Below are 18,626 nucleotides of genomic sequence, written 5' to 3'. Positions count from 1 at the left end.
CAAATTCTAAATTTAATGGGCTTCAAAATAATTATGGGTTAAAAAGAAAATGTTTCCAGTGGCTTTGACCTTTGACCTGATAATGAATAGGTTTTAATATAGACCTGGCATTTTTTTGGCAGAACAGCAAGGTTATTATATTGTTAGTATTATTATTAATGTTAAAACATTGCACGCTAATTTGACGTCACTCTGCTATGAAATTTCACATGCAAATAAAATAAAAGTAAAAGCCAACTGACTTGTTTATTTTTGGTGACTTACATTCATTTTCAAAGAGTTGGAACTGCATGCCGAGGAGGCCCATGGCTTTGCAGAACGTGTAGGCTGCAGAACTCTTCTTCTTTGGACAAAGCTTTAAGATCTGCAGGCAAAGCATTTACAAAATTAATTAACTTAAACTATTATATAAGTAATGAATATTTATGAGTTCAGTGGTATGAATATTTCATGAGGTGAAAGCTGGAACGTTCCATTCAACAAGGCAAAGCTCCCCCCTGTCAAAATGCATAGAACACTGCCATTTACTGGATGGGAGTGTGAATAGCAACCAACGTGTGATTCGCTGAATCACACTTACATAATTTTCAGTTTTACAAATGCCTTTTTTTTTACAAATGAAAAAAAATGACATATTTACAAATACACATTTATTTGTAAAAACCAATACACACAATACAGTAACTTGTGTGTTGGTTTTTACCAGAGGTGGAACGAAGTCACCATCAAGTCATTCTCAAGTCATCAATCTACAAGTTCCAACTCAAGTCTCAAGTCATAATGACCACCAATTGTTTGCAAGTTTTATTTGTGCGGCTCTTGGAGTCCAAGACAAATTTCCCAGAAGGGACAATAAAGTGTTTCGTATCGTAAGCTGACTTGAGACTTGACTTGGGACTTGCAGATTGATGACTTGAGAATGACTTGACAGTGACTTCATCCTATCTCTGATTTTTACAAATAAATAAACCAACCAACCAGTGACTGAGAGAAGACTCATTTCCCATAATGCCTTTTGGCACGTGTGTCGATTAATGCTCAAACCTTCAAAATTAGCGCATTACTTTAAAAGATATGTGTGATATTTTCACTTTGTGAAAATGAGAGAGTTGCTGTTAATGTCGATAAACTCTCCGGAATTAGTTTTTGTTTGATTCATTTCCACAAACCTATCCAACACCCAGTCCATGCAAGTATTGAACAGTGTAGGAGCCAGAACACATCCCTGAAGAACACCAGATTTCACTGGGAAAAACTCAGAGTCTTTGCCTCCACTCCACTCAGCACTCACAGTATCTGTGTATTGGCTGATATCGATCTTTTTATACGAGGATCGTTCAATATCAATACCAGCGTTGGTATCAATATTATCGATATTAGGATCGATCCGCCCACCTCTAGTCATCAAGGTGCGCTAGTAGTTGGAAGCAAAATTCATACTGAAATGTGGTCTGATTTTGAAAGACTCTTATGCGAGAAAACAGGAAGTGTTCTGGGATAATGGCAAGCTTTGTGAAGGTTAAGACAGAATTCTGCTGTGACTTTTTTTTCTTTTTGCTGCCAAAGTGAGAAAGCAGCTTCACGTCTAATGGACGTCCACTGGCAAAGTAGAAACAAGGACAGGACAGAACAAATGCCAAACCATCGGGAAAGGTGTCTGTCTAATATCCGCTAAGTTTTCAGAACGCACAAAACTTTCCTACGGGTTCGTAAGACAATGCTCCTCAGAAGCATTTACTGAAAATAAAGTGTGAAGGACCTAAATAAGATGGTGAGGACTTTCCAGGCACGTGAGGCGCAAATAAAGAAAATGCTTAAAATGGCGGGGGTTAAGAGGACCATAGTTGGGGGCCTAGGGGCTGAAGGGTTGTAGTCATGCTAATGCTCCCCGGAAGCATTTATTGAAAAAAGTCTGAAGGACCTAAGCGACATGGTGAGATGCTGAAGAGCTTCGCTAGTTCACATCTGCAACATACATATTACTGATAACAATAACAATAATAATTATAATGATAAAGAGGAGAGGAGCCTCTTCAGCCACAGACTGCTCCTTCCTAAGTGCAGGACCAACACACTGAAAAACTCCTTTGTCCCTCAGGCCATCAGACTGTACAACTCCTCACTCAGGGGGAGGAGGAGTAACAGGAAGACAGAGGACGGGAATGAGAGGAGCAGTAGTAGTGAGCAGTATTTCTGGTATTTATATTTGCAATTTTTTTTTTTTACTTTCAATTCTGATACTCTGTGTGCTTCTTACCCTGTGTGCTGCTATACAATGTTGCTGGAATCTTAATTTCCCTGGGGGAGTCTTCCCAAGGGATTAATAAAGTTCTATCTAATCTAAAGTAATAATAACAATAATAGTAATGTGAAGGAGAAATGGCTCAGTGTTCAAGCAGGTGGTGGCGCATTGCAGCTGTCACAACTAAATTAGCAGCTAAGCTCCCCTGTGTTGCAGACATATCCGTTTCTGATGTGGCTTTAAAGCCATTCTCAGCCAGAGAACATGGCACAGAGACGACCTGAGATGCCGCTGTTCTTTCTGAATGCTTACCACGACGAGATCATTGAACAGGAAGACTTCTCTCTGGTGGGCCACCTGCTTCTGGGCCTTGTTCACGTCTGTCACCTCGAAAAGACGACTGCAACACACTAATCTTCTGTGAGGGACTGAAAGCACCTGTACACACGCAGAGAGACAAAAAGAGTTTTGAGTCACGGAGCTTTAAAGCCGCTGTGAAATGAGGAACCACAGGCGTGCAAGGACTCACTGAGTTCTCCACATGTGGATGGAAAAACAAAAACTCTGAGCTGATACTCAATAGTCCAGTTTTTGTTTGACAGGCACACATGCCTTCAATCAGCCCATCATGCTCAGTATATATACTCCTAATTAAGCATTTAGCCCCTGTCTGATTGTCTTGTGCTATCCAACTTGATTTTACTGCTCGTCTCCACCTATGGACCTCAATTATTTCTCAGCCCTTTCTGGCATAAAATGCCCCTTTATTTGCAAGCCTTTAACACAGAGCCTGCTGATGATCTGTTTGCACATTGCTCGAAATAAACACTCACCGGCCACTTTATTAGGTACACTTGTTCAATTGCTTGTTAACACAAATACCTAATTAGCCAATCACATGTAAGCAACTCAATGCCTTTAGGCATCTAGACGAGGAAAAGATGACTTGCTGAAGTTCAAACATGAGCATCAGAATGGGGAAGAAAGGGGATATAAGTGACTTTGAACGTGACGTGGTTGTTGGTGCCAGAGGGGCTGCCGCTGGTCTGAGTATTTCAGAAACTGCTGATCTACTGGGATTTTCACACACAACCATCTCTAGGGTTTACAAAGAATGGACCAAAAAGAGAAGATATCCAGTGAGCGGCACTTGTGTGGGCAAAAATGGTTTGTTGATGTTGGAGGTGAGAGGACAGTCTGGTTGAAAGGGCGATTGCCTGACGCTATTATGTCAATATGGACCAAAATCTCTGAGGAATGTCTCAAACACCCTATTGAATCTACGTCAAGAAGAATTAATGTAGTTCTGAAGGCAAAAGGGGTCCAATCCAGTACTAGCAAGCTATACCTAATAAAGTAGTCGGTGAGCATGTACTAGCAGCTTTACTGCTAGCTAGCGCCTGTAAAAGATGGTTACAGTGTCAACTTTCTGTTACAATAATGGAACTCCTTACTTTAAGACGGTTTAAGTCATGACATTATGTTTAATTATGGGTTTGGTCACTTTTTATTGCCGCTAGCTGTGGTTGCTTTAATAACAATATTGATAATGATCTGGTTTGTTGTTTTGTTTATTGTCCTAATGGATCATGGAAGTTGTTTGTGCTCGAGTATTTCCATCAAGTGAATTTTTTTGTCTTGTTTAATCTCGGCGAAGTGAGCACTTTTAGCAGTTTTTGCTAGCTTGATGACATTAGCTCCAGCTAATCCACGATTGCTGAGTGGGTCATAATTTTTAATGCCCACATCTAAGCAAAGTATTATGAAAACCACCATCCACTTTCCATTCGTCCCACACAGGTCAGGCAAGGTCTTACCCACGTTCCACCTCTTTATCTGTTTATGGGTTGGGCAATTACATACGCAGAGTAAAACTCCGGCTAACATGGCGCTAGCTATAGCAGTAGTTTTTTTTTCAAAACTGCCTTTCTAGGTGACTACAGAAAACCTATGAGTGATCTCATGGAGGGTTTGTCCAGTCTATATGCAGTCTAAGGTCACTGTGTAAAATTTGGTGATGCAAGTGTTGATATCTGTATGATGATGCACAAATACCTTCTTTGGATGTGTGTAAAGAAGTAACTTCGATTTCTGTTTTTCAGCAGTGTGCTTATCTTCCACACTGAAACAAGAACCAACTTAAAAAAGCATAACAATTGGTAAAACCTGAATGAATTAAGTTGTTTGAACTTAAATTAGCACATTAGATCAACTCTAACTTACAAATGTAAGTTACATTGTTTGAAAACGTAAGTTAAGTTGTTTGAAAACATACGTTAAGTTGTTTGAACGTAAATTAGCAAGTTAGATCAACTCTAATTTACAAACATAAGTTAGGTTGTTTGAAAACGTAAGTTGTTTGAAAATGTACGTTAAGTTGTTTGAACTTAAATTAGCAACTTAGATCAACTCTAACTTACAAACGTAAGTTAAGTTGTTTGAAAACGTAAGTTAAGTTGTTTAAACTTAAATTAGCAAGTTAGATCAACTCTAACTTTCAAATGTAAGTTAAGTTGTTTGAACTTAAATTAGCAAGTTAGATCAACTGTAACTTACAATTGTAAGTTAAGTTGTTTGAAAACATAAGTTAAGTTGTTTGAAAACGTACGTTAAGTTGTTTGAACTAGCAAGTTAGATCAACTGTAACTTACAAAGGTAAGTTCAAACAACTTAATTCATTCAGGTTTTTTCAATTGTAATGCTTTTATAAAGTTGGTTCAACAATTCTCTTTTTTCAGTGCGGCATTGTCCCCAGTATCACAGATCAACTACACCCACAAAACATCAGTTAAGAGAATCACGTAGGTCACTTGCCTATAATATTTTTGCCTGTGCTTTTGGAAAGTTGCATTGACCTTCCAGTATGAGCAGCCCTCTAAATGTAGCAATTTATCGCAGAAATGCCCAAACACAATTTGCATTTACATTTGATCCCATTTTGTTTGCTGATTCTTGAGCTGGTTCTATCATTATTCTCTCATGACAGACTCTGGGCCAAACCGAATTACCAAAGGTAGTGGCAGCAGCACGATTTCTCTTGGAGCTCCAACGTATAGTTTGAGAAAACAGTCTGTATTTCTGTCCCTGGAGGCTTGGCTCATCTTCTTGGACTTAAGTGCTTTTCCCTGTTTAAGCAGATTACACTGGGGGAAAAAAATGGCTCTTGATTTTGGACAGTGAACTAATCGTGATCTCGGACTTCATTTTTTGCCGTCCAGCTTTCCCCGTTGTTCTGCTTTGTTGGAGTTGATCCTTGTAATGACAAAATGCAAATGTTTGATTTTCTGAGTTTGACAGTCTCATCTGGGGCATGTTGGTTGAATTTCATTCCTTGTGCTCCCTGTGGATGATTTGCAATGCTGCACTCTCATAACTGCGGGGTATTCAAGGCTCTGCACTGTTACAATGTTTAGTCATGTTATGATGAAAAATGAAATGAAAAAGAAATTACCCATTTTCCAAAAATGTTTATTCAGAAATTGTCCTGTGGGAGAGCATTTGCAAATACATTCACAGCCAAACTAAATATACCTAATTAAAAAACCCAAATTACACTCATTTGTTAAATCTTTTGGCTTTCCCCTGGTTGCTTGAGGTCACCAGAGTGGCTCCAGTACACGTCTGCATTAGTTTTTGGCACAAATTCTACACTGGATGTCCTTCCTGGTGCAACTCCAGTTGTACGTACATGAAGAAACATGGTCACAGTTCCTTGGGATGAAATTGTTGAACAAGTCAAAAAGTTCACCCCAATTTTAAAACTGGTGTTCATGATGGCCGTTACTACTACGTATACCAAGTTTGTTCAAGATTGACAACCGATGGATCAAGAAGTTACTGTGATGCTTCAAGATGCACCGCGATTTGCTATTCAGGATGAAACGGGAAGGCGTTCTATGGAACAGGGTTATAAAGTGGAACATTTTCAAGGAATTAAACAAGTCCAGTTGACTTGAGTCCACAGAACTGTTGGCTGGATTGGATAGTTCAGGTGACAGAATGCCTTGAATGGAAAATTGATTCCTGGTATCACACTATGCCACTTGCTACATCTTAAAACATGAGAAAATGCTTTTGATAGATTGGCACCAGCCTTGTATTTGACCAGCAGCCTGTCCAGGATGTACCCTGTCGCTTGCCCAATGACTTCTGGGAGACTGAGATAGGCACCAGCTGCCATGATCCTTAATTGGAAGAAGCAGGTTGTTGTGTTGTGTTCCCTGTCTGTATCAGTGGTCAGTCTTTGTTGGTGTTCGTGTGTTTATTGTCATTGTCTTCTGTCTGTGCCCTTTTGTTAGTATTCCTTGTGTCCTCTCCCCCTTGTGTATGTCAGTCATCCATGTTTGTCATCCTTGTGGTCTGTTCCCTGTCTGTGTTGGTGGTCTGTTTAGTCATTGTCCTTGTGATCTGTCCACTATCCATGTCTCTGTATTTTTTGGCATTACGTCCTTATCAGGTGTTCCTCGGTTTACACTTTGTACACTTTTGAGTTCCATGTTTGTTGCCTTTGTGTCCTTTGATTTGTATTTGGTTTTGTGATTTCCTTTTTAGGTTGTGTTTTGTTATCATTATGTTTTGGTTCCACTCACCCCCGGTTTTCTATTGAGTTTCAAGTCTCCTTTTGTATGTCAAGTTCCCCTAATTTCCCACACCTGTCATTTGTTTGTTCATTAGTTCCCCTGTGTATTTAAACCTGCACCATGTCCTTGTTTATTTGCCAGTTCCTTCCCTTGGGTGGAGTCTCTCATTGTTTATTCTTTGCAAGGAAATGGCGGAATGACTGGAGCAGCGCGACTGCATCAAATTTTGCCAGAAACTGGGCAACAGCCAGGTGGAAACCATTCGGATTATTCAGACGGCTTTCGGTGATGATCCTATGGGCATCACACAGATTAAGGAGCGGTACAACCGGTTTAAAGACGTCCGCACAACGGTGGAGAGCGTGCCGCGCTCCAGTCGGCCATCAACATGCTGAAATGACCAGATCATTTCCAAAGTGAACACTGTGGTGATGTGGGACCATCGTGTGACTATCCGAGAAACTGCAGAAGAGGTGGACATCAGAACTTTTTCAGAACATTCCACTGTGACAGAAGATTTGACCATGAAAAGAGTTCATCGGCACAAAGCTGATGGCGCAGCAAAAGTGCCTCTGTGTTGAAGTCTCACAGGACATGTTGGACTCTGAAAAATGATGCCCAACTCTTCTACCATTCGGAAGATTCAGACGGCTTTCGGTGGCTTTTCAGTCGTGTGACTATCCGAGAAATTGTGGAAGAGGTGGGCATGTCACAGCATGTCCTGTGAGACTTCAACACGGAGGCACTTTTGCTCCGTCGGCAGCTTCGTGCCGAAGCCGTTGGCATGAATTTCGCTGCAACTCTTTTCATGGCCAAATCTTCTGTCACAGTGGTGCGATGTGCTGATGTCCACCTCTTCTGCAATTTCTCGGATAGTCACACGACGGTCCCACATCACCACAGTGTTCACTTTGGAATGATCTGGTCATTTCAGCATGTTGATGGCCAACCGGAGCGCGGCTCGCTCTCCACCGTTGTGCGGACATCTTTAAACCGGTTGTACCGCTCCTTAATCTGTGTGATGACTAGGGTTGCCAACCGTCCCTTGAAAAACGGAATCGTCCCTTATTTGGAAATAAAAGTGTGCGTTCTGTATTGACCTGAAACGGGACGCAGTTTGTCCCGTATTTCTGTGAGAATCAAAAAGTCTGTAAAATGTCAATGGAATTGACTGGTGCTTTATATGGAAACTTACGGTAAATTTGATCCCAGCCTCTCTCCTGCTCTTCACCAATGAGCTGACAGACAGGAGTTGACGATACAGAATCACTCTTATCTCATTGGTTGAGGGACATCTGCTCGCAAGAAGATCCCGGACGAGAATCATGAACCGACGACGGTCGTCGGACGACCATAACAAAGTAGCATGGCTGATACCGACACAGACACTGGCACTGCAGATACGCCTACGAACAGCAATGTCTGTAACGTCATTACTCCTCCTCGAAAAAAACAAAACAAAAAAGAAAGCAAAAATACATGGGCAAATGGGAAAAGGAAAATGGCTGGATGGAAAAGGTGCGCGACAACTGCTATAAGTATTGTAAGTATTGTTTACTTTTTCAGACTTTCACTGTTATATTGTTTTGGATGATTTTTTTTTGTTGTTAATTTATACACTTTTATAACAATAACACGACAGAGAAAGATTTATTTTTAAAGACATTTTTTTATACTTTGAAGCAGGACAAGATGCTCATATTGAAATTGTGAGTGAAAATTTATTTTGCACTAAATAATAATTTGTTTTTCGCATGTTCATATCATAACAAATGCATGTGTGCATCTACTTAAATTCAGGGTCAAGTCAATAGTCAAATGGTTAAAAATCGTTTCACACACACGCTGGGAAGGGTGAAGCCAATGGTCAGTTGGCCGGTCCATGGAAATAGAGACTGGAATGGACGTCACGTGACTAGCGGCGTGCTGCACGGCGGCCGTTACTGAGGGTGGAGAGAGACCTTGATCCTGTTAAACAGAAGTGATATGAGGAGAAAAAAGGCAGCCAGTGCTTCATCATCAACTGCACGAACCACAAAAACAAATTCTCCAATGCTAAAATGAACTGTACAAGAGCCTTAATGTAATTATGTAAAACAAATGTCTATTTTAAAGTCGTTATGCCGCAATTTAATGTCAATATACTGAGACTATAACTCTGCGCCATAAGTTCTTTTCATTAAGCTGCGTTCACATGCGGAAACAAAAATGTTTAAATATATTTATGTCTATATATATATATACTTGCAGCTGTTGTTTAATATGATATGTACATGGTGGTCACAGGAGGCATTTAAATTTGAACAGTGTGGTTGGAGGGGATGGAGGAGGTACTTTTTACCCTGACTGAGGGTCAAAAGTCATAAATTCTGAATGGCTTTATATCTACTTGTAATAAAATGTTAGTAAAAATCATATATATGTTGTTGTCATTAAAAGACTAGCAGTAATATTACAGTGGAAAAAGCAGCAAAGTAAATGAGCACAATGGTAGGGGTTGGTGTTAGCACAAATATTGTGAAATACCCCATTTAAAATATGGAGATGGTCATTATGAACCAGAAAATACAAACTATTGTCCAAATGATTGATTCTAACTCCCCTGTACATACCCCCTGAAATCACAAACCGCCAAATTTTACATTTTTCAATCAAAAATGCTGTCCGGCAATAATATAAGGGCCTGTAAACCAACATGAAATTTTTTTAGTAACATTTTCTTTAATAACACAAAAAATACTAATACAGCAATGCTTTGGTTCAAATAATAATCAACATTTAAGGGTGAGTCCATGGAAATTTGAAGTCCCACAGCCCACAGCTAGTCTCGGTCAGCCAGAATTGTATCCATGGCTTTACTAAAGTCATCCAAAGTCACATCTGCATTTGAGGTAATGTATTTGAGGTACAGTTTCAGATTCACTGCATATGTGTTCATGGGGAGCTTCTTGTGGTCCTTCATGAGGCGAAAGAGGTCAAAGTCGTGATTGACAAGTCGTGTCATGCAGTCAAGAGCTTGTTCAGTGACACTAGTTGCTGTTGTTGTTGCATTGACAAGGAAGTTCGAGTAGATCTTGTCTCTACCCAGTGTGTTCTCTATTTCAGCCCACTGCTTGGTGATGACCCGGTTGAACATCAGAGTTGGATGTACATTGCAGAAAAGGTGGTCTGGGATGTGCTCGGATTCTAGACTCTCTGCTACCAGCTCGTCCACATGGATATTGTGTGCTGTCTGATCTGTTATCACAAAGTCAATTTTCTCGAACAGACTTTTGGATGGGACACCACTTGCTGCCTCCAGAATCTCAAGGACTGACAATTTGAGAGCTGCTAAGTTTTTCCTGGACTCCGAAGCAATGCTCATGGTGGGTAGTGCCCTGTATGTTCCATTGATCATGATTCCCTGCACAGAAAATGACCCAGCACCCTGTTTTTTTGAGCCATCATCAGAGTAGGTCACCACAACTTGTTCATCAGAGTTCATGATCTCCTTGACAATCTCATCTAGTGCCAGAACTTCGATGCTCTTGCAGGCTTCCCTGATACTCTTGGATTCTGGCAGAGTGTCTAGATCAATTACTTCTGGCTCATCATGTGGCTTCCAGTTTCGTCCAAACATCCGGTTACCGACTGTTATGACAGATGCTTCAGCCTGGGCTTCGGACATGTGATAACAGCTCTTCAGTTTATCAATAGTCTCATAAAACTCTGGCCTAACTTTTCTTATGCTCTCACGGATGTGCTGGTATTTTAGAGGCAGTTCGTCTCCTGGTTGAGTGAGAGTGACTGTGGAAGACAACCTGCGCTTCTTTGTCTGACTCTGAGTCTCCTCAGTCTCAGCTGCACTGGAGCATTCATCACAGGATGAGAAGGCCGCATCTGTGTCCATACTGTGGTCACCTTCCTCTGACTGGTCACTGTCCTCAAAATAGGCAACTGGCTGGCTCAGCTCCTTTTCTTTTTCAGCTTCTTCTCTCATTTGATCAATGGCTTGCATCTCCTTTTGCCTGCGCTCCATTGTCTTCATCCATTTGCGGTCAACAAAGTCTTCACAGTACATTTTCCTTTCAGCTCTCTGATCACTGAGAACGTTCCACTCCATGTCACTCATCTTTACACCATGCTTCAGCTCCAGTTTCCTGCGTATTACAGGGTCCTGACAGAAGATGTCAAACACCTCCAGTGTTCGACTGTTGAATGTCTCTGCTCTTTTGGAGAAACTATCATTTTGTCGCTGTTTTCGTGTCTGAACCAGAGTCAGAAAGTCACCATACAGCTTCAAAATGTGCTTCTTTATGTGCCTGGTGTGGATGGTGTACAGGTTGCAAAACAGCCAGTGTTCCTGGACCAGTTCAGCAAGCAGCTGAGCTGCTGCATCCCTTGATCGTTGGGCCTGGCCGGCCCGCTTTGGCCGCAAAAGATACAGCATGTTCTGTATGATGTCCTTGCCTGTTGGAAGCATTCCACTTGGAAACTCTGCCTTCTCTATGTAGTCCACACCACAAAGTGTCTTTTTGGCCTGTGATCTTGTAAAGGGTGTACTACTACTACTACTACTACTAGAAGCCATTTTTTCACTTGCGACAAGTTGAAATGTTCAAGATCTGAAATAGGGAAATGATATTATTGATAAACTATTATTACTGTTTATGCCTGGGTTTCAATTCTGCAAATTGCGCTGAAAATGAAAATGAATCTGTGCATACAACTTATATTTAAAGTTATAACCACACTTTTCAACAGTTTTCTGTACTGAATATATCCGCAAAAAGGATAAAAATCATATTTTTGGCATTTTTTGAGGGTACTCACATTCACAAGGTATGTACATGGGGGTTAGGTTGGATAAATTTGTCACAACTTAATACTTTCATGTTCAGAAGATCTGTCCCCATATTTTTAAGGGGGTAATACACCACAATCTTTAATTTTGCAAAATAGTACCACCCCCTAACAATGGCAAGGCATACTTCAGATTAATATTTTAATACATAAGGATTTTTTTTATCCAGACATGTATGGGTTCGTTAGACCTTTTAATTAGCATGAATACAACTTACAAGCATCATTTATAAAAATCCATCGAGAATTATGATGAGAGGAAAAACAAATTACAGTAAATGAACAGAATGGAATATTTTCCACAAATTTCCACACTTTACATAAAACATTTTTTTCTACCTAGACATGTATGGGTTAATTAGAAAGAGCAATTAAAGGGCTTTAAAACAAGCCTACTTTTATTAAAATCTGTTAACAAATAGCGACAATAAAGCGAGAAAAGCAGCACAGTTTGTCGTAATTTCCCCAAATTTCTGCATTTTACATAAAAGTTTTTTTTTTTCACCCACACATGCATAGGTGCATTGGAAAGAGCTTTCAAAGGGCTTTGAAACAAGCCTACATTTATTAAAATCCATTAAGAAATAGTGACGCTAGTGCAAAAAAAGCGGTCAATTTATTATTGATGAGCTGCACATTTCCACCCTTAGTAATGGCGCCTTCCTGTCCTGAGTGACACTAATAGATAGAGGCGCGCATGTCCATTCCAGTCTATATTTCCATGGGCCGGTCAGCCCTGCCAGTGAGGTGTCCCTTATTTATTTTTCAGAGAGTTGGCAACCCTAGTGATGCCCATAGGATCGTCAATGAAAGCCGTCTGAATAATCCGAATGGTTTCCACCTGGCTGTCGCCCAGTTTCTGGCAAAATTTGATACAGTCACGCTGCTCCAGTCGTTCCGCCATTTTCCTTTCAAAGAAAAAACGACGAGAGACTCCACCCATCCTCACACAAAGGCTGCTTACAAGCAAATGACGCAATCGACAGGCGTGAAAAAATTCATGCATGTACACGAAGGTTCAAGGTTGGCTCATGCAAGCACACGTGATTCAAATCCATCAGGTTTTTGAAAAAAATAAAAAGGTGGGATACTTTTCTAACAGACCTCGTATATTTAATTTTTCAATCATCAGTGTGCCAATAGAATGTCAACTTATTCACATGTGACAGCGGACATTGTTTTCATTTTTGTAGAATCAATCAATGATCTGATTACAGCACTAGAGAAGCTGTGCGAGGAACTGGATTGCCTGGTCTCGGAGTTGTCCTGGATCAAAACTAATAGACTGGGTCTTGGACATAGCCATTGGAAGCATAACTACGAGGTCTATTAGAAAAGTATCCGACCTTATTATTTTTTTCAAAAACCATATGCATTTGAATCATGTGTGATTACATCAGACATGCTTGAACCCTCGTGGGCATGAGAGAGTTTTTTCACGCCTGTCGGTTACGTCATTCGCCTGTGGGCAGTCTTTGAGTGAGGAGTCGCCCACCCTCTTGTCGTTTTTTCATTGTTTAGGAATGGCTCAGAGACTGCTGCTTTGTTTGATCAAAATTTTTTCAAAGCTGTAAGGCACAACTGAGTGGACACCATTCGATAAATTCAGCTGGTTTTCGGTAAAAATTTTAACGGCTGATGAGAGATTTTGGTCTGGTAGTGTCGCTTTAAGGACGGCCCACGGCGCCTGATGGCGATCTGCGCTTCGAGGCGGCAGCGTCTCGCCGTTTCAAGTTGAAAACTTCCACATTTCAGGCTCTGGTGACCCAGTAAGTCGTCAGAGAACAGAGAACTTTCAGAAGAAGTCGGCATGAGGAGTTTATTCGGACATTCCATTGTTAACGGACATTTTGTAATGAAAGAACGTGCGGGCAGAGTCACATGTCGGGCCGGACCCGACCGCGGGGGGTTGCGACAGGAAAAACACCTCCGTTGGAAACCTTAACGGGCAAGTTGGAACATGCCCAAGCTGTTAAACAATTTCTCAGTTACTCACTTGTTGAAAGCCATCAAAAGCCGCCTGAATTTTACAAATGGTTTTCAACACGGAGGTGCGTGCAAATTCGCCAAGTCGTTTCCGTGACGACTCGGCGAATTTGCGCACACGTCTTTCATTACAAAATGTCCTTAAACAGTAAAATGTCCGCATAAAGTCCTCAAGCCGGCCTCTTCTGAATCTTCTCTGTTCTCTCACAACGTCCTGGGTGAATTAAGGATGTTTTCAGGTCGAAACAGGCCGACGACGGCGCCTGGAAGCGCTGCGCGACGTCCCGCTCCGTGGGAAGTCCTTACAGCGACAGAAACACTCCATAATCTCTTATCAGCCGTTTAACACTTTCACCGAAAACCAGCTAAATTTCTCGAATAGTGTCCACTTGGATATTCCTCACAGGTCCAGAAAAAATTTTGATAAAGCAACGCACGCCGTCTCGAGCAGCGTGTGAAACAAAGGAATTCAGCCGAGAGGGCTGGACCACATCTCACTCAAGGCCTGCCCACAGGGAAATGACGTCACCGACACTCGTGAAAAAACTCACGCATGCGCACGAGGGTTCAAGCATGATTGGTGGAATCGCACGTCATTCAAATCCATATAGTTAAAAAAAAATAAAAGTGTCGGTTTCTTATCTAATAGACCTCGTATATGTGCTGGAAGTGTTGAACTTGTAGATAGATTCACATTTGTATCTCTGGCTCTTCAGCCTTTGAGAACGAGAGTTGCCTGGGAAATGCGTTTAGAGTCATGAGGTCCCTGGACAGAGGCGTTTGGCGATGCCCATAGCTTTTTCTTTAAGGTTTTGGTACTTCCTTTCTTACAGTATTTTTGTAAGATTTGGATGCTAACTTTTGACCTAAAGTGACAACTAGATGTCTTTAGTACTAGGTCTCTTTGGATGATCCTTAGGTACTGCAAGACTGACTGATTACTTAGCCACTTGGACAAGGAATTTGCCTGGTGGGGCTGCACCAGCTATGACATTTTGGGCATGTTAGGTCTTTTGGACATGATCCTGCATGTAGGCCCGTCACTGTTGAGGGTCCCAACAGCTGGAGAATGCCAAGATTCCCACATTTCATCTGGCTGTGGCAGATACATGGTTACTTTTGGAGATGTATCGATGAACCGGTTGCCTGCCTGGGTCGCTGCCATCAAGGACTCAAGGCAGTTCCGTGGTATGGCGGTTGCAGTAATGAATGGAACAGGTGTGTGCTCCTAGACCTGTTGAGTGAATATTGTGTCTTCTAATGTCTCTGTAATGACGGTTCACCATCTCAACGTCCATTTGAAGCTGCAGTGGCTTCAAATGGACATTGAGATGGACCTCAGAAGCAAACTGAATGGGCGCGCTGTACTACTTTTTAAGGCAACAGCTCTTAATCTATCTAACTGTGGTGCGCTCTGTGCGTGCACTTGGCAGCAGTTGGAGTGAGCCTTCTTTCCCAGACATATCATTTCTGACACTTGAAATGATAATATCTCTATGGCAGAAACTTTATCAAAGTCTATTTCCTTTTTATAGCGGAGCGCTCCAGCAGGCAGGAAAAGTCACTTTCCGTCACCGCAATCCATCATTATTTTGACTATGACAACAGTATCTCTGTCATCCTGTAGCTGCTCATCCATCACAGAGACATGTTAAGAGGCACGGGTCCAAAAAATCCTTTTAATGGAAGAGCTCCAATGTCATTCTGATAGTTAAGAGGTTAGAAATGAGATATAATTAAAGCCGTCATATGAGGCACTTTTTCATAAAGTTAATATAGGTCAACGGCTGCCTTAAAAACAATATTATAGTTAGGAACTAATAATAATGTTTTAAAAGAACATAGTGGGGTGACACATTCTTTCCTTTTTGCTAAAGCTTGTAGTTAGGGCTGGATCAGGTGACCCTGAACCATCCCTTAGTTATGCTGCTATAGACATAGACTGCTGGGGGGTTCCCATGATGCACTGAGTGTTTCTTTCTCTTTTTGCTCTGTGTGCACCACTCTGCATTTAATCATTAGTGATTGATCTCTGCTCCCCTCCACAGCATGTCTTTTTCCTGGTTCTCTCCCTCAGCCCCAACCAGTCCCAGCAGAAGACTGCCCCTCCCTGTGCCTGGTTCTGCTGGAGGTTTCTTCCTGTTAAAAGGGAGTTTTTCCTTCCCACTGTCGCCAAGTGCTTGCTCACAGGGGGTCGTTTTGACTGTTGGGGTTTTTCCGTAATTATTGTATGGCTTTGCCTTACAATGTAGAGCGCCTTGGGGCAACTGTTTGTTGTGATTTGGCGCTATATAAATAAAATTGATTTGATTTGATTTGATTTGTGGAGCATTATATAGTATACATAGGTTTCAGTGCTGTTCCTAGAACTGCTCTTCTGGACAGAGACCTCTGATGTTGTACCTGGAATCTGCTGGAGCCACTCTTCCAATCTGGGGGTTACAGCTCCTAGTGCTCCTATTAGCACTGGGACCGCTTTGGACTTTACCTTGCACATCTGCTTCAGTTGCTCCTTTAGTCCTTGGTACTTCTCTATTTTCTCATGCTCCTTCTTTCTGCCACTTCAATCACAACTGTGGTCTTCTTCCCTTGTCATCCACCACTATGTCTGATTGGTTGACCAGCAGCTACTCGTCTGTCTTGAATTTGAAGTCCCACAGGGCCTTAGCCCTGTCATCCTGATATCCCACAGGACCTTAGCCCTGTCATCCTCAACCACTTTTGGTGGCGTCTCTCATTGGGACTTGGGGACTTCTAATCTGTATGCGACACAAATGTTCCTGTACACGATTCCCAACACTTCAATCAATCAATCAATTTTTTTATATAGCGCCAAATCACAACAAACAGTTGCCCCAAGGCGCTTTATATTGTAAGGCAAGGCCATACAATAATTATGTAAAACCCCAACGGTCAAAACGACCCCCTGTGAGCAAGCACTTGGCTACAGTGGGAAGGAAAAACTCCCTTTTAACAGGAAGAAACCTCCAGCAGAACCAGGCTCAGGGAGGGGCAGTCTTCTGCTGGGACTGGTTGGGGCTGAGGGAGAGAACCAGGAAAAAGACATGCTGTGGAGGGGAGCAGAGATCGATCACTAATGATTAAAAGCAGAGTGGTGCATACAGAGCAAAAAGAGAAAGAAACAGTGCATCATGGGAACCCCCCAGCAGTCTACGTCTATAGCAGCATAACTAAGGGATGGTTCAGGGTCACCTGATCCAGCCCTAACTATAAACTTTAGCAAAAAGGAACGTTTTAAGCCTAATCTTAAAAGTAGAGAGGGTGTCTGTCTCCCTGATCTGAATTGGGAGCTGGTTCCACAGGAGAGGAGCCTGAAAGCTGAAGGCTCTGCCTCCCATTCTACTCTTACAAACCCTAGGAACTACAAGTAAGCCTGCAGTCTGAGAGTGAAGCGCTCTATTGGGGTGATATGGTACTACGAGGTCCCTAAGATAAGATGGGACCTGATTATTCAAAACCTTATAAGTAAGAAGAAGAATTTTAAATTCTATTCTAGAATTAACAGGAAGCCAATGAAGAGAGGCCAATATGGGTGAGTTATGCTCTCTCCTTCTAGTCCCCGTCAGTACTCTAGTTGCAGCATTTTGAATTAACTGAAGGCTTTTTAGGGAACTTTTAGGACAACCTGATAATAATGAATTACAATAGTCCAGCCTAGAGGAAATAAATGCATGAATTAGTTTTTCAGCATCACTCTGAGACAAGACCTTTCTGATTTTAGAGATATTGCGTAAATGCAAAAAAGCAGTCCTACATATTTGTTTAATATGCGCTTTGAATGACATATCCTGATCAAAAATGACTCCAAGATTTCTCAGGTAATGCCATCCAGAGTAAGGATCTGGTTAGACACCATGTTTCTAAGATTTGTGGGGCCAAGTACAATAACTTCAGTTTTATCTGAGTTTAAAAGCAGGAAATTAGAGGTCATCCATGTCTTTATGTCTGTAAGATAATCCTGCAGTTTAGCTAATTGGTGTGTGTCCTCTGGCTTCATGGATAGATAAAGCTGGGTATCATCTGCGTTAACAATGAAAATTTAAGCAATACCGTCTAATAATACTGCCTAAGGGAAGCATGTATAAAGTGAATAAAATTGGTCCTAGCACAGAACCTTGTGGAACTCCATAATTAACTTTAGTCTGTGAAGAAGATTCCCCATTTACATGAACAAATTGTAATCTATTAGACAAATATGATTCAAACCACCGCAGCGCAGTGCCTTTAATACCTATGGCATGCTCTAATCTCTGTAATAAAATTTTATGGTCAACAGTATCAAAAGCAGCACTGAGGTCTAACAGAACAAGCACAGAGATGAGTCCACTGTCCGAGGCCATAAGAAGATCATTTGTAACCTTCACTAATGCTGTTTCTGTACTATGATGAATTCTAAAACCTGACTGAAACTCTTCAAATAGACCATTCCTCTGCAGATGATCAGTTAGCTGTTTTACAACTACCCTTTCAAGAATTTTTGAGAGAAAAGGAAGGTTGGAGATTGGCCTATAATTAGCTAAGATAGCTGGGTCAAGTGATGGCTTTTTAAGTAATGGTTTAATTACTGCCACCTTAAAAGCCTGTGGTACATAGCCAACTAACAAAGATAGATTGATCATATTTAAGATCGAAGCATTAAATAATGGTAGGGCTTCCTTGAGCAGCCTGGTAGGAATGGGGTCTAATAAACATGTTGATGGTTTGGATGAAGTAACTAATGAAAATAACTCAGACAGAACAATCGGAGAGAAAGAGTCTAACCAAATACCGGCATCACTGAAAGCAGCCAAAGATAACGATACGTCTTTGGGATGGTTATGAGTAATTTTTTCTCTAATAGTTAAAATTGTGTTAGCAAAGAAAGTCATGAAGTCATTACTAGTTAAAGTTAATGGAATACTCAGCTCAATAGAGCTCTGACTCTTTGTCAGCCTGGCTACAGTGCTGAAAAGAAA

General features: G+C 41.4%; 1 protein-coding gene across 2 annotated transcripts in view; it reads right to left on the bottom strand.

Moving 5' to 3' along the window:
* iqsec3a (IQ motif and Sec7 domain ArfGEF 3a) overlaps window positions 1–18,626 on the bottom strand; it is a 310,387-nt gene that overhangs the window by 17,380 nt on the left and 274,381 nt on the right. For both annotated transcript variants that reach the window (XM_034163070.1, XM_034163071.1), the window contains exons 9-10: window positions 2,555–2,680; window positions 265–364 (exon numbers count right to left, since the gene is read on the bottom strand). In XM_034163070.1, the coding sequence (XP_034018961.1) occupies window positions 265–364; window positions 2,555–2,680 (226 nt within the window). The remainder of the gene's footprint in view (window positions 1–264; window positions 365–2,554; window positions 2,681–18,626) is intronic.

The sequence above is a fragment of the Thalassophryne amazonica genome, chromosome 22 (assembly GCF_902500255.1).
Source record: "Thalassophryne amazonica chromosome 22, fThaAma1.1, whole genome shotgun sequence".
NCBI classification, from domain to species: domain Eukaryota; kingdom Metazoa; phylum Chordata; class Actinopteri; order Batrachoidiformes; family Batrachoididae; genus Thalassophryne; species Thalassophryne amazonica.
Note: the sequence above shows the minus strand (reverse complement) of the source record. Positions and strands in the feature narration are given on the sequence as shown.